The sequence below is a fragment of the Ictidomys tridecemlineatus genome, chromosome 5, assembly GCF_052094955.1.
Source record: "Ictidomys tridecemlineatus isolate mIctTri1 chromosome 5, mIctTri1.hap1, whole genome shotgun sequence".
In the NCBI taxonomy this organism is placed as follows: Eukaryota; Metazoa; Chordata; class Mammalia; order Rodentia; family Sciuridae; genus Ictidomys; species Ictidomys tridecemlineatus.
This window is the reverse complement of record NC_135481.1, coordinates 81,207,850-81,225,127: the sequence shown is the minus strand read 5'-3', so window position 1 is coordinate 81,225,127 and position 17,278 is coordinate 81,207,850. Positions and strand designations below refer to the sequence as shown.

Genomic DNA, 17,278 nt, shown 5'->3' with positions numbered 1-17,278 from the left:
CAACTCTGTCACATACACTTGGTTTTCTTTAGTGAGGACGAGCTTTTAAAATAAGTATATTGTTCGTGGAGGGACTCTGATATTGCAGGCAGCATGATCAAAGTGATCGTTTTTTCTTTAGGAATGTGGAGTGCTTGCCCCTTCCAGAAGAACAAGGTAAGGTGGCTACCCCTGAAGTATGCAGCCTGCTTCCTAAAGAGCAACAAGCAGAATGAGGAAAAGCTTCCATTAAACTTTCAAAGAGACACATGTTTCAAACAGACTCATTCAGCACACACTGCCTCTGTGAAAACACAGGAGCTCTGTGCACAGCTACTCACCTGCGGATGGGGCAATACCTTGCACCACAAGGAAGCAGACAGCATTAGGATCACCCAGTTGACCAAGTATTTTCTAAAATGTTATCCTGAATCCTTGACCTACCGTAGTGGAAGTTTAGGGGTTTTATTATTTTATTCCATAGAAATAAGCCATTTTCTTTCCTTGATAAGGGATTATTTGCATTTACTTTGGTTTTCAACTCACAGTCTTTAGCTCTAGAAGATTTCTCAGTGTCTGCTCTAGATCAGTATTCAAAGACAGTGTCGAGTAGTAGTTAAATATAGATGCTGGACTTGGATGCTGTGTAGTTGATGGTAGGCTCAAATGTTAATGAGCTGTGATCTTGAGCAAATGGCTTCAACTCCCTGTGCCTCAGTCTCCTCAACTGAAAAACAGAAGCAGAACTGATATGTAAAGTCTAAAAGGAGAAAGCATAATAGCAGATTCATAATAAATGCACTCTACATTGTAGCTGCTGTTATTGTGATTGTTTTACCCTAAGTAATGGTTTTGGTAACTTAAGAAAACTTCGAGACTTAGCAGCAAAAAAATGTATTCACTATTTTTGATAATTAAATTTGTTACTTATTATTTTCATTCATGTTTTTAACATTTTTAAAGAACTTTCTTCATATTTTTAGAAACCTCTCTCAAGGATATTATGTTAAATAAACAAGTATAGAAAAGCAAATACTGGGGGCTGGGGTTGTGGCTCAGAGCACTCATCTAGCACATGTGAGGCTCTGGGTTCAATCCTTAGCACTATATAAAAATAAATAAAATAAAAGTATTGTGTCCAACTACAATTTAAAAATTAATGTAAAAAAAAAAGAAAAGCAAATATTGCTTGTTCTCACTTACTACCTTAAGACAGTTGATCACAGAGACATAAAAAGTAGAAGACTGGTTTCCAGAGTCTGGGAAGGGGAGAGTTGTCAAGGGAGGGAGACAGGAAGGTTAACAGGTACCGTCTTGCACCCAGATAGGAGGAATGACTCCTAATGTTGTATAGCACAGTAGGGTGATTGACAATGATTTATTATATATTTAAAAATAGTAGTAGAGAGGATTTTGAGTACTCCCACACAAAGAAATAATAAATGTCTGAGGTGATAGAGATGTTAGTTACCTGATTTGAGCATGACATGTTGCATACACATTTTGAAGTATCATAATGAACACTATAAATATGTATAATTGTTATGTATAAATTAAAATTTAAAAAAATTTAAATTAAGTCTGTTTTAGACCAAATGATTTTTTAAAAATTAATCATATATTTGGGGCTGGGGATGTGGCTCAAGTGGTAGCGTGCTCACCTGGCATGTGTGCTGCCCGGATTCGATCCTCAGCACCACATACAAACAAAGATGTTGTGTCCGCCGAAAATTAAAGGAAATAAATATTTAAAAAATTCTCTCTCTCTCTGTCTATCTCTCTCTCTCTCTTAAAAAAATTAATCATATAAACTTGTGGTTAAAAGAGGTTTGTGAAATGCTTAAATCTATGTACTCAGAAACTCCAGAAATAATATGCAAATTCCAAGAAAAGAAAATATATATATATATATATGGCTCAAGGAACATAACAAGAAGTGTTCACCTGCAAGTGTGGAAATCTTGCTCACACCTTAGCCTTATGGAAAATCCAAGTCAAGTTCTGACTTGTTAGGGATGAAAAAAGGAAGAGTAAAAAATATTTCTGGCACTCTATGAGTTTTAAATCTAAATTCTCACAGCATTAAGTAAAGGCTATAAGCCTAGTGATTGGGTAGAAAATTAGAAGTATAGACTTGCTGTGAAATTGTTCTGCCAGATAAATTAATGGACCTAATTAAGAAAAATACAAATGACTCTAGAAAGAATGTAGACCAGAATTTTGATAAACAACATAACCAGAGACGGTCTTAGTTCCCTAGAGTACGGTTCAACTCTGTAGGCCTTTTACCTGTTCTGGACAATTCACATTCTGTGATCTTTGGGAACATTTTTAACTAGATAAGACAGTAGTGGAAATAGTGATGGTGGAGTGGGGTGTGTCTGTCTGTGTGTGTGTGTGTGTGTGTGAGAGAGAGAGAGAGAGAGAGAGAGAGAGAGAGAGAGAGAGAGCGCAATCGTGTCCATGTTTGTCCATAGAAGTAATTTATTACACAAATCAATTCATACCTCTCTAGGGTTATAGTTCCATTAGAGTTGACCTGAGTTAGAAACCAACTTAAATGTTTGTTGATCTTCTCTTGTGCTTTATGCTTCACTTGAAAAAAGATACCAAAGTGGAAAGAAGTAGCCTCATGATATTACACACATTAAATATTGCAGAATACAAAGTTACAATAGGTCTTTTGTAGGTTGTTAGTGACTTAGTACACTAATGCCATTTTAAAGACATTAGAAAATGTCCTTTTAGAAATCATTTCCCCTTCAGAGAATATAAAGAACAGGTGTGTGATGTGTCCTGAAATATTTGTTAATTTAATTGAAGAAAGTGGGCAAAACTGGAAACTGGATTTCCATTTTCAAGCATTGATATAGTCAAAGGCCACCAAAGAGTCCAGGATGGGAAATCTACCCTTCCTTCCTTGGAGTATTGTTACCCGGGTCAGGCTCACATTCCAACCCCAGATTTCACTAACCCCAAATAGTATTTCCAGGAAACTACACACAGCCACCTTATTTCCAGAAAACTGGACTTTGTGCTATTGAGTAGAAAAGTGTTAAATACTGGAAACTGTCTTTTGGTGGGGTCTTCCCTTTTGAGAAAGTGTGCAGGAAAACATTTCATTAGCAGTGTCATGGCACTGCCATGGTGGACTCCAAAGTAGGGTCACCTCATGCCTTTGAGCGTGTTTCCTTTCTTACTGTAAGCTGCATGTGATACTAGGACCTCACGGGAAAGGGGGCTGATATTTTGAAGATTTTAAATAAGATCATCCATAGAAAACACTGCTAAAGTATTCAATCAATATGGGTGACTCTAAATATATATTTCAGTTTATTATCATTGTCTATTTTTGCATAGTAACAATATCTCAAAAGGCTCTCAGCCCTGTGCCAGCTGGGGACACTGTAAGTACTGGGAAGGGCATCCATCTGCCTACCATAGTCTCAGGCCTTCACTCTAGAGCTACCAGCACTTTTAGGGAGGAGAAACTCTCCCTAGCTGTGTAGCAGGGTGCTCTGGGGGTGGCCTTGGCATGAGAATTGTCTTTATTTCAAATAAAAGCCATATGTTACCTTTCTTTCTTTCTTTCTTTCTTTCTTTCTTTCTTTCTTTCTTTCTTTCTTTCTTTCTTTCTTTCTTTATTTATTTCTTCTTTCTTTCTTTCTTAATGTTACCAAAAAAAAAAAAAAAAAAGGTCACCTATCTTTCTGTGTCTTGGGAGAGGCCACGAAAGACCAACCCATATCCATATGTTCATCTGCAAAAAGCCAGTCTTATATCCACTATTAACCATGCAGCCCATTGCCCAGTAGACATTCCAGTCAGAAAGTTCTTTTGTGTGTCTAACTTAAGTATATCATGAAAACTGAGTTTATTTCTGCTGTCCTGAGGCTTGAGATGCTTTTAAAACCAACATGAACTCATTTAAATAAGGTGTCCATGTGCCCCCAAGTTCTTAACGGGCATTTTTTTTTTCTGTTCTCACAATATTTTTATTAGGGTCATTTATTGATTTTATTATTGGGCTTTAGGATATTGAATATTTTGTATTATATATGATAAATATCAATTTACTTTCTTTAGGGCATTTTTTTATTAACCTGAAAAATCTCATTTAAATTATCAAGCATAAATAATTTTCATCAAATGCTTCAGCATCAAACTAGGACTTGAAAAAATGTGACCACCAAAAAAAAAAAAAAAAAAAGGGTTGAAATGCAATATTCTTCAGATTTATAATCTTGCATTCAAGAGGTTCTTCTCTTAACCACGGTGAGTTGAATGATGGGAGAGATACCCTCAGACCCTCGCCTTTCCCTCAGCTGACTCTGGGCTGGGTGGTGAGCTTACAGAATCATCACCTTTCCTTCCTGTGGGGATGAAGAAGTCTACCTGTCCTCCATAGTTTTAATCCTTCCCCAGACTTTCACATCCTAGAGTGAGAAAGCTTAAGAATAAAATGGCCCTGTTGTGGCTCCTCCCAAATCCACCACTCTCTGGAGGAACAGTTTTCTGCAGTTTGGTTGTCGTGTTATTCTGGTATTCATTCATTTCTGCATTCTCTCAATGGGACTTTATCCTGTGCCTTCCATGCCTTGAAATGCAGGCTGTAGAGGCCTAGGAACTGGCCCAGAGCCCATGAATCTATCTCTATGGGGAAGCACTTTTTTTTTTTTTTTTTGACAAGGACTGCTAAGCAGTTGTTCATGAATGTCAGCTCAGTGGCTGATCAAGTTCCAGCAAATAATAAGAGAGAGTTCCCAGCTATTGGTAGGGTTGGAGGATAGTGGCTTTGGTGCCTCTGTAAATGAATGAACCTATACTGTATGCTGAGAGCTAGCACTGGCTGGGCCTTAAGAATTCCTAGATCAAAGAGGAACTCCAGAAGAGATCTGAGAACAATTGCAACTCACCAGACAAAACCTCCAATCTCAGTTTTCCATTTTTATCAGTCATTACATTTCCCTGCAATTTCAGAACTGCTGCTGGTTCTCCATTTTTTTTTTCTTCTAGAAATGTTTCCAAAGCCACAAAGCTTTGAAATATTAAAGGGAAGTAAATGAACTAGAACATGGAAAGTTTGTTTGCTCACAGGAAAATCGTGGGTATTTTTTTTTTAATTTCAAATTTATGTAAAGGCAGTCCTTCAAATACAATGGAAAGCGTATTTGTTTGTTTTTGTAAATAGGCATTTTAAAAAGAGAGAAAGGGAGCATGAGAAATGTGGACTTCACTCTTTGATGCTTAGCAGGAGGTTTTTGATTTGTTTTTTCATAACTGAGGCCTAAGAAAAATGCAGTGGTATAATACATCACTGATACAACAGTCTGATAGATTTATAAAATGTTTAGTGAATGTATTCCACTTAGACCAGCAGGAACACCTGCTTCTATTATTCCATCACTGATAAAATGTTAAATAGCTTATGTAAGTCATGCAGCTTACATAAAGCCACATAGTTTACATGTGGGGTTGATTATTTGAATGGAATTATATGGGGTTTGCATTCAATTTCTTCATTAAATGACTCAGTAAAATTATGGGGTCATAAATGGACAGTGGCACCATTTTAATCTCTGTGCATTTTATCTTCTCCACCCACTCGCTACTTCTCTTGATTGCACTTCACCTCCTCCAGTAAAAACTGGAAGATGCACCTTCAGGGATTAACTGTTATTGTGGTCCACGGGTAATGGTGGAGGGCATCCAGATGGTCAGTCTGATGTCATTTCTTTTTTTCTTTTCTTACCGGAGTGGTTTGATTTCTCTTATCATCAGCAAGAACTATAACTTAACATGTGACAGTCCTGTGTCCTCCCACTAACCAATTTAATTAAGCAGTAACTACCAGTATTTATGAAGAAAAAGCACAACCATTTTCAAATGTCATAAAGATAATGCTATAAAACAGCTGTAATCATGATGTACAATATCCCTTTATTGACCTGGCGAGTGGACGCTCAAGAACCCAGAGGAATGGTAACATGCTCTTCCATTTTTCTGAGAACACTTTCCTAGTCTAGCTAAAAGGACTGGCAGTGGCTGCTTCTAAGTTAACATACCATGCTGCTTCATATTTTGGACTGAAGGACTGAAGTTTTTTTGGACTGAAGGACTGAAACCAGATCTTTCTCAGGGGTGTGAAAGTCTTGGTAATATACCACATGTGGTAGGAACCCTGATTTTCTCAAGAAGCTAAGAAGAGAAAACATTTTAATGTTGAGGCATTACCCAAGTTTCTAGGTATATGGGGCCTCTGGTAGCCACTAGGAAACACAGGGCATTGAATAATCTAGGATTTGGTAGAGGTGGTATACCAGAGAGGAATCACCCTAGTTAAGTCAGATTCTGTAGTGGGTACTGCCTTTTCCCTCTCATTGCATTAGATTTTATAGCTAGTATCTATGTCATTATATCAACTATTATTTGTGTATTCTTAACAATAAACAGTTCATAATAAAAATTACCCTTTTTCAATTGATGACCTGTATTTTACTCCTTTGGCTACCAGTTTTTAATATTAATTAGAGGCCACCTGTTCTAGATATTACAGAGGCATAAAAGGGGGTAATTCTTTTCCTGCTCATTATTAAAAAAAGATCATGACTGGCACCCCCCATAGCCAAAGGAAGGTTAATAAGAGAAAAGCATAACACATTTATTTTATCATAGTTTTATGTGATATAGGAGCCTTCAGATTAATGACCCCAAAGACCCAAGGTGAACTGTCAATTTTTGTTCTTGGGTTCAAAGAGGCATGAACAGCCAAATAGAAATATGACTGGGCAAAAAAGGATATGATGTAATGCCAATAAACTAAGGAGGCTAACCCAGAAAGACCCGTCTATTCAGATTCTTCTTGGCCTCTTGGTTTTTGTGGCCTTTCTTTCTCCAGCTAGGGGACAGAACCCCTTTGGAATAAAGGTCTTAATTTCTTTATGGCCAACTGTCCTACAGAAAGGCAGGGGAGGTTAAACTGCTATTTTTAGGTTTAATGACTAAGTTTGGGGAAAATAAGTTCTGGATTCTAGGACCTACCTCGGGGCAAAGGAATTCTAGTTTCTGTGGCTTGCCTCAGTGGAGGAGGGTGGGGAATCAGGAGAACAAGTGAAAGCCAGAGAGAAACTTTACTTCTGAGGACTTCACTTTGGGGAATCTCTCTCTTGACTCCCAACAATATCTAGATTTAAGAGTAATTGTATAATGGAGACTGTATGCAAATGACATAGGAATTTAGAGGGAATGACAGAGTCTGTCCTCTGGAATGAGAATTGTATGTGATTTACTCTGTGTCAGCTGACAACATCAGAAATGTAACGTGCTTAACAGGTACTGATGCCCAGTTCCCCCCCTGGGAGACGGGTATCATGGACGAGAGTGTTTCCTATTCTGATTATCATTGTTTGTCTGTCCCTCTTGTTCTTCCCTGTCTGTATTGTAACGTCTGTCTCTTTCTTTAGGCCCTGTTTACTACGCCAAGAGAGTTTTTACACTTTGTTTTTGCATTAACTCCAGTCCTTGGTTGTGGCCAGTTGGTTTTCACAGAAAGCTTTGCTTCTGGTGCATTCTGCAGTGTTGGCTGCCTGCTTTGCGTTTAGTGGGAATGGCCCCGAATGGCTGCATGTTGCTGCAGCTCTCTGTCTCAGCTAGCTGGGTGATCTAGACTTGTGTTCTTTGTTAGCTGTGTCCTTTCTGCCCTGTCACATTGAGCGACCCCATGGCATGGGGAGGTGTTTTAAATCCTTTTAGGCAGGAAGAGGCCATCTGAACAGAATAAGAGCTGAAATCGGATCTTCCATGGGACAGAGCAATGATGCGATTTGTGAAGGACATTTTCCTCCTTCCTCTCACCTCAGGAGTAATTCACAAGTGGGTAATTCTGAAGCATTTAATCCTTATATGTATTGACTAATATAAATATAAAACCAATTAATATGAATGAAACTATGAAAGTGATGACTGCTTTGTACAAGCATGTGTTTGACTAGATCTTGTCTTTACAATAAAGGCTCCCAGGAAACACTCCTTACCCAGCTCTTTGATTTCTAAACAGGTTGGGGGACATTTTGCTTTGTCATAGGAAAAAAAAAAATTAAAGAGTATCTAACAAAGCCCGTCTTAAAAAACTCAGAGCATTTATAAGTAAAATGATAAAGATTCATCAATGATTCCTTATTTGGAATTAACATGTGAAGAAAATATTCCAGTACTCTTATTTAGCTGTCTTGTGTTGGAAAACACTTTAACTCAGGCTATTGGCAAGAGTGTCTTATGCTTGCATTATTTTTTTAATGTGTTAATTTTGAATCTGATAAGGATCTCCTTTCTTGTAATTTTTATTTTTATTTGTCCACTCCCTTACAGGAAGAGAAAGGGGAGAAAGAATTAGAGATCTGGTGGTCTTCCTATTGCAACAAACTTTTTTAAAAAAAATCTTTTTAATAGTTGTAGATGGACGGCATGCCTTTATTTTATTTGTTTATTTTTATACTGTGCTAAGGATGGAACCCAATGCCTCACACATGCTAGGGCAGGTGCTCTGCCACTGAGCTACAGCTTCAGCCCTGCTATAAACTTTAGTCAGGAAATATAAGCAAGGAAAGGAGAAGAATAGCTTTCAAAATACAATCATCTCAAAGTAAAATGTATAAAATAAAGTAGCATGTTATTAGTTTTGATAAGAATATACATTCAGGATTAGACTTCTTTCCTTGGAATATAACGGCTGTAGCAGAATCTATTGCTTATGAGTTTATGGTCAACCTGACACTCATTGTCTGCCTTGCTCACCCTTCCCATGAGCAAAATGGTCAACAAATATGAGTTTGTGTTATACAAAGAAAGTAGAGTATAAAGATGAGAAGGAGAGTGAAGTAAGAAGCAGAGAGAAGAAAGATTATCAAGAACAAAAAGGAAGAGTGCTCCTGCTTTGCAAGCAACCCCTGAGTCAGGAATCTGTTAGCTGTGAAGGGTTTCCATGGACGTCTGACAGAAGAACCCTGACGAGAGAGAATGAGTAATCCTGAGCCAATCCCTTCAGTCCTTCATTCATGCTTTCCCTTTCCTAAAGAGCATTAATCAAAGTGTGCCTCTTCATTTTGTCAGATCTCTTTATTAGCAAAATAATTTTACTCAAAATGCCATTTATAAAATGGAATACTATTTGGTCATTAAAAAGATGAAATCCTGTCATTTGCCACATGTGGGTGAACCTAGAAGACATGATGTTGAGTGAAATAAACCAGGTACCAAAAGACACATACCACATGATCTCACTCATAGGTAAAATCTTTAAAAATAGTTGATCTTGTAGAAGGTGAGAATAGAACAGTGGTTACCAGAAGGTTGGGAGAATAGAAGGGAGGATGGGATGGGGAGAGGTTGGGTACAATGTTATAGTTAGGTAGATGCAAGAAGTTCTGCTGTGCTGTTGCACTGCAGGGTGACTATAATTAACTGTAATTCACTGTATATTTCAAAATAGCTGGAAGAGAAATTTTTGAATATTTTCACCACAAAGAAATAATAAATGTTTAAGGTGATATGCTAATTATCATGGTTTGATTATTACACAATGTGTACATGTATCAAAATATCACATTGTCCCCTTCAATAGATACAATTACTATGTGTCAATCAAAAATAAAAATAAAACAAAAAAGTATTTCAAATCTACACCACAGTGTGAAGCTCACCGAATGCTATTTCTGATAGTTTTTGCTTCCTGTTAACATCTGGGGTGGGGAGAACAGAAAGGTCAGGTACACTGCTATTAACCAATTACTGCATTTTTCTAACCCAGAATCAAAATTTATGAATACCTTCGGAGAGTGTGCTTGGAGGGGCAGACCTTTCTAATGACTTGTTAGCTTAACAATAAACCATTGAAGCTACTAATTTGCCTATAAACACATGATCCCACTGGAATTGCCCTACACAGTACAGTTCAAAGGGTCTAATAATTGCCCTGTGCTTTTCTATGGAACTGTTTCAACCCCTGCTGAGACTCAGAAGATTAAGAATGTAAAGGGAAGTAAAGCTTCTTTCCCTGTAAACTTGGCTCAAAACCTGCAAATTATCAGTGGTTGCTAATTGAACTCTTTATTTCTCCTCGTCATAGCTCTTCAGCTGATGGGGCATTCACATGGTTTTATTTTTCTCCCTGCCACTGGGTGATCTGTGTCCTGGCCTAGAAGCAATGACATTCTTTGTAGCTACCCATAGAATTTAGAAGGCTGTGGCAAAGACCCAGAGATTGCTGTTCTTGACAGCAGAACATCATGCAAGCCCTCTTTTCCAGTCCCACTTAGACCTAGATACTTTCTGACCTCTAGGGTTTTGGGTACTGCTCCTCAGAGGAAGAGGGTGATGTGACATGACTCTTGAACTGGTATGTTCTTTTCTTCTTTATGCTGCAATTTTTGGTAAATTTCTAGTTCTTGAGTATTCTATTGATTCATTTGATTTGGCATATTTAAACCAAAAACATTGAAATATCAGCAGAAGCATATGATTTAAAATAAGAGAAATGAAAACTGGCTAATTTCCAGTCTGTCATTCTCTTGTGTGCGGACAAACTGATCCATTACTCCTTGCACCCTTCTTTCTCTGCTTTCCATCTTCCCCACATTTCTCTATTCCCCCCCCCCACCTCTCTTCCAACTTCTGTTTGAAATGGCCGTGAGTACTAAACACAGATGTCCCTAGAGGCTGTGGCCTTTCCCTGCCCATCTAACGTGAGAGGGATGTTAATCTAGCTCCATGAACACTGTACTTTTTTTTGGCTAGGATACGCCTGAGAAACACGTACAGTATTCCTAGATCAATAGGATGCTCATGGCCTCTAGTGATTCTCTCCTGTGAGTGGTTAAAATGAAAAAGAAAAACAAAACTTGAACATCAAAAAAAGTTCTGACTCAGCAAACTAAATGAATTTCGAACCATTGCTTCCTTGATTAAGGTCAAGTGTGTAAGCAGACAGAGAACGCGAAATTCCAGGGTGGCAGTTACTAGAATATGACTCTCTTTATCATTTTTCTTTATTAATCACCACAGAAGCATGATTCTTAACACGGTTTGAAAGAAAAACATGAATTGAAAATGTAAATATACGTGACTTCTTTCCGGCTGGGAGCTGTGGAGAGGAATGTTCTTCCCCCATTTCAGTTCTAGTCCATCAGCTACATTGTCCTCATTTGTAAAATCTGATGATTAAAACCTGACTAGATTATTGAGATTCACTCTCCACGTCTTCACAGCTACACATTTCACCTTTCCCTGCCAGAGTTGGGTCCATTCCAGGCAGATGGCCCTTGGTTAAGATGTGGTGGGAACGTGTCCCCAGGTAGACCATGTATTTCCTAGCTGGCCAAATGCTGGCATATTGTCCCCGGATCAACCTTGTCCTAACCCACGTTTGCTCTCTCTCTCTCTCTTGTGCCATGCATGCTCATGGAAAAGGGGGGAAGTAACTCTGCCCTTTTTTTTTTAATCTGTTCTTTCTGGGAAATAGCCAAACATCCTTTCAGAATCAAATGCCTATATATCCAGAGGCCATTGGCCACCATCCAAACATTTATTGGTCATTGAACACCTTGCATGAGGTAATTTTCAATTATCTTATTAAACCAAAACGGGGATCTGGTCATGTTTCCTTTGATTATAAATGTAACTCATGTTTTTATTACAGATAATAGCAGTGCTCATGGGGCACTGGTTTTCTGGGCACTGTCCCATAGGAAATGCTGTCCTGTGTCGTTTGTGAAGGAAGACATCAGGAACAAAGAACACAGGGACGAGACTACTAAATCTTTATGTTGGAGGAGATTAGGGATAGGGAATGGCACATGCCCAAATGTGGTACACATGTTTTATTACCTGACAGAATTTTTTTAAGATTTCTATGATGGATTCATTAGGAGGGAAGTTGAGTATATGGACTATCTTGAGGGGAAATGACTATCAGTTATTTTGCAGATAAACAGCTTTATCCTTGGACCCAAGTGCTTAAAAGTATTAAATTTTTCCCTGGGCTTCTAAGTTCTTTTACTGATAAAATCTCTCAGATGCTGCCTGTTTTTAATTAAACCTTTGATTACTTTATTTGCTGAGTAATTTCAAAACTAGGGCCAGGTACTGTAAGTTCTAGGTGATGGTTTAAAATCCCAAAGTATACCAACTTTCAGGTTTGTGACTAGAGAGCTCCATGTCATGATTCTGAGATGGTACAGAAGCATACTAGCTGATAAGAACAACAACAGAGATAGAAAAATAATGCTTATAATGGGAAGTTATCACAAAAGAATAATTACTTTATTCTAATATCCTTTAGACTGAATCCCACCACCACCAACAAATGAAAACAATGTGGTTATAATATGTGTTAAAATTAGTGTGTTTGAGGGTAAAAAGATCTGGAAGGTTTGTTTCGTCTTAGCATTTTAATTGTCATTGCTGTATTTAAGTTTTTATAATTTTAAAAGATAGTACATCACCTATCTGGGTAATTATTTTTTAGTAAAGTGCTAGGCTAATAGACAAAAAGATACATAGTGTGATTAAACATTGCCTTGATCTGTGTCTTCTGAAATGTGGGAAAGCAGGATTTATTCAGTTTACCAGCTTAATTTGAAAGTAGAAACAAAGTACAAAATATTCACTGAGATTCATTCATTACTGTGATTCCAGAAGAATCTAATCCCAGCCTGCTGTGCTCTACCCCAGTTGAATTCCACAGAAAGGAGTAAGAATGAAGACTTCTAGTCTGTTGAAGTATGTAGTTGCATTGTTCCAAATACTAAGTGAATTATCCCAAAAAGTCCAGCATAGCAAGAAGCTAAAGAGGGCATCTAAAAGTAGTAGATGGTCCATCGCTGCTAAAACATTTGACATAGATATTTTGTGAGAAGTTGATGTTAATTGAGTCAAGAAATGCATCAAGTTGTGAATGATCAGGGTGCTTTATTGCCTTCTTTGTAGCTCTAACTTTGGCAGTTTCAAGTGAGCTGAATTTTTTTTTTCAAAATTGCTGCATAAATAAAATCAATTTATAAATATTTATAAACTTATTTCATTAATCCTTTTCTGCACTGGTGTCATGAAGCTGCATAAGTCCAAGGAATTAAAAATAATAAATAAGAGAAACTCTTGAAAGAGTCTTTCTGTGGTCCTAAAACTTACCAAATGTGACTGAGCTCATGTAGCTTTTCTGCCCAAGTTAAATTTCAATGACAGTTAAAATTTCCAGAGGCTTAGATTGAATGTAATACATTCAGCTTATTTAAACTTTTGACGCTGCTCTTCGATTTTGACACCATTCATCTATCTGTTCTTTCCATATCTGTCACTGTATTTCAAGCTCTTTCCCCTCACACTCAGATGATTGGTACCTACTCCTAAATTGTCCTCTGTCTTCCTGCCTTCAGGTGCTGGTTGATTTAATCTATCCCCTTCATGGTACCTGGATTAATAACTAGAATATTCCCATGACTTTTTAATCAACCCCTTGGTTTAGAAAACAGAAAATCCATTACTTCTTAGTGCTATCCAGACTTCTTTTGCAGGTATTCGGGGCTCTTTCTGTAAGGTCATTATAAAGATGGGTCCAAATCTAACCTTTTAGCTCAGGAGTAGTTGATATTTTTAACCCACTTCTGCTTAGTTCACATTTCTGGATTTCGGAAATTTAGCCTTTTGAGCCCAAATTTATATTCATCAAGGTTACCACTCCCTATCAACTAGAGCTCAGGCTTTGGCTGAAACCAAAGTTTCCAAATGAGGTTGTAGCTCAGTGTTACCCAAGCAGGGCTGAGGTTGAGGGTTTTGGCCATCAGAAGACATTTGGTAATATCTGGAAACATTTTTGCTTGTTACAACTGGGGAGCTGCTACTGGTATCTAGTTCATAGAAGCCAGAGATGCTACTAAACATCCTGAAATATACAGGGCAGCGCTCACAACAAGTTTTTGAGTTCAAAATGGTGCAGACATAGAGAAACTCTATAGCCCTATCATTCACTGTACTTGTCTAAATCTCTGACCAAGTTAGTTACCATTTTGAAAATATGTTGCTTTTCCTCCTTTGCTTTGCCCTTGTTCCTGCCATTTCCGCTTGAAATGTCTTCCTAAGCATCTACAGGTGCTTAATTTAAACCCACAAATTTTCTAACCATTCCTTCAAGTTCAGCTTAGATGTCATGTACCCTTCCAATCCCCCACTCCCCGAAAAGCCTCTCTTGGTAATTCCATGTGACAGTGAATGCTCTCTCTTGAATTCATATAGTGTTTAGTCTATACCTGTAGTCTGGCATGTTTCTGGCAGGCCATCTGGTAGGGTGTTTGTGTCCACCATGTTTTACAACCCATTTTAGACATTTCTATTTAGATGCTGTACAACTCAAGGTACAATGTAAAACTAAACTACATGACAACTTAAGACTTCAATCCATGTCTGTATTGTTTTGCATTATTTTTTCTATATTTAAAAATATGTTTAAGTTGTTTATGTACCTTTATTTCATTTATTCATTTATTTATTTATATGTAGTGCTGAGAATCAAACCTAGTGCCTCACACATGCTAGACAAGTGCTCTATTATTGAGCTACAACTCCAGCCCCAGTCATAGCAGAAACAGCATAGAAGTTTTTCATAAATTGTAATATGCTTTCTTCATATTGCTACCAAGGTTCCAAGTTTTTTGCAGTAGACTGGGGATTGAACCCAGAGCTTCATGCATGTTAGGCAAGCACTCTAGTATTGACCTACATTTCCAGTCCTTTTTTTTTTTTTTTTTTTTGCATTTTATTTTTTGAGACAGCATCTTGCTAAGTTGCCTGGGCTGACCTTGAACTTTTGATCATCCTGCCTCAGCCTCCTTGAGTAGCTGGGATTTACAGGTGAGAGTACCATGCCAGGCTTCCAAGATTATTATTTTAATAGCTCCAATTTACTTAATGTTGACATGCTCCAATTTACTTAACTAGACTTTTATTTTAAGCGAACTCAATTTTATTTTTGGAGAAGCTAAATAATACCTAAATAATATTTTTGTTATGTAGCTTTTTTTCCCTTCATCTTCTAGATTTAAACCGATTCCAAGGAATGATCCAAATGGTTTGAAAAGCTCTTATTGCTAGTGATATATATTGCCAAATTTATTCCAAAATTATATTCCAGTTTAAAGGCCCAGTGACAGTATCTAAGGAAACCATATACTATACCTGAAAGGGTCAAAAGATCTAGATTCAAGTGACATTCTGCTCCTCACTAATTATGTGGTTTTAGACACACCACTCAATCTGTTTGATTATATTTTCTTACCTACGAAATGGGGATAATAAACCTGCATTATAGAGTTATATGTGTTGTCAAATGGCATCTTTATGAGTAACTTGTAAACGATAAATTTGAACATTGCCATTTTTAATTCAGTAAATAGTTAAAGTCTATTACATGCTTACCAGTTGGGTTAAGACCCAAGGATACAGAGAGGAGTTTTGGCTTCAAAGAATCCTCAGTCTAGTGCTGTGTCACTATTAAAATATCTTAGTCACAGAATTGAGGAAAGATTGGCTTTTTAATAATATAAGAAATGGAAAATGAAGTAGTCCCAGTCCTAGGAAATACTAGTGTGAAAACTCACCAATATTTATGGTTTCTTCTTTTCTCCTATGTTAGGACGACACTTTCTCGATTGCTCTTCTCAGATGTGAGTTTTTGTTCCTCTTACCCCCGCCCCCGGGGAAATTCAAATAATTTTTGTTTTAAATTCCATTTGCTACAGATGTCATTTCTTTATTCTTTTCTGAGCTCCAGGTCTCTGGAAGCCACATGAGGGCATGGCCCCACTTGTGTCTGTTGTGTGTCTATCCCATCAAGACAGCTTTGCTTTGGAGTAACTGGGAGTATTTAGGAACTCCAGCATCCTTAGATCTGTCTTCTGGAGATAGATATTGATTTTCCTGCCTTTGAATATAAAGGCCCAGAGTGAGCCCTTTAGCTCCCGTCTCTGAGCATGCTGGGCATCAGAAGCCAAGGGTATGGAGGCAACTGCAGGAAAATTCACCAGAACTGGCAGCGGAAGAACCGCTGGTGTGAGTAGACAAAGTGCGACAGAGGTTCTTGTCTGAGGACCAGAAGCCACAAAAGCAGGTTGACCAAGGGCAAGGATAGCTTATGTGGATAAAGATAATTTAAAAACACTTTCCACTTTGTATGTACCTTTGAAAAGGCTTCACTGTTGAAATGCAAAGGGTCCTTTCTGCTTGATTTAAACTCTCCCCTCAGGGGGCTGGGCTTGTGGCTCTGGGGTGGAGGAGTGCTCACCTAGCTTGTGTGAGGCACTGGGTTCAATCCTCAGCCCCACATAACAAAAATAAATAAAATAAAGGTATTGTGTTCATCTACAACTAAAAATATATATATTTTTAAAAGTTCTGCCCTCAGGTAGAATTGACTGACCTCATCAAGTCTAAGATCTTAAGGATTTTAGAGAAAATGTCCCTTCTTTCTAGATGGGGCTCTATAATAAAGTCCATATGTCCCAGCCACTTCCCCATTATGGTTGTTAACAGGTACCCAATAATTCTTGGTTTATTTTCTTCATATTAGATCATAAATGAAAATTAATCTTCCTCTTTTGATGGGTATTTTTTTTAACCTATCCTTCTATTTTTCTCAGAATCAAGTAAAACAGGTTGTATCTATAGTTAGAGACCCATACAATTTGGATATGGCAATATTTCCAGGCAGCTTGCTTATATTTTCAAATAAGAAGAGACAGATAAGCTTAAGCAACTGCAGGTGGATAGGAAGAAGGAGAGATTAGTTCAACCTAATATCCCACAGTTCACTTGGGTCCAGCAATAAAAATTTGCGTTTTCCCCCCTATTCTGAGTCACAAAAAATAAGACAAAACAGAAGTTAGTGGAGAGCAGTAACAATCTTTGTTAATCTCTTGTTTTTATGATTTTGTCTTAGTTTAGCAGTTTAGATGTAAAGTTAGATCATAGAGCATTTTTGTGTAATATAATGAAGAAGCATCAATTAGTAGTTTCCTTCAATTATATCATGAATGGTTCAAAGAAAAAAGGAGGTAAAATACAACCAGTAATTGAGAATGCTTTTAGATTCCTGTCTCAAGCCTTTCTGCTTCGTCACTCCCATCTTTTACCCAATACTGACAGTTTTTACTTGAAATTTAAGAAGCATCTGAGACTTTTATCTATAATCTTTTCCAAAACTGTAATCTGTTATACGGTGGTTCTTTAAATTCCTTTTTGAGAATTTAATTATTGA

The 17,278-nt window shown here is 37.5% G+C and overlaps 1 protein-coding gene across 14 annotated transcripts in view; it reads left to right on the top strand.

Annotated features, from left to right (window-relative positions):
• Positions 1 to 17,278, top strand: part of Npas3 (neuronal PAS domain protein 3) — an 836,745-nt gene that overhangs the window by 440,827 nt on the left and 378,640 nt on the right. The window contains exon 1 of one of the 14 annotated variants that reach the window (XM_078050235.1): positions 906 to 7,851. The exons of the other annotated variants lie outside the window; for them this stretch is intronic. Within the exon in view, the coding sequence (XP_077906361.1) occupies positions 7,780 to 7,851 (72 nt within the window). The 5' untranslated portion in view covers positions 906 to 7,779. Of the gene's footprint in view, positions 1 to 905; positions 7,852 to 17,278 lie in introns of those variants that run through there. 14 annotated transcript variants of the gene reach the window in all.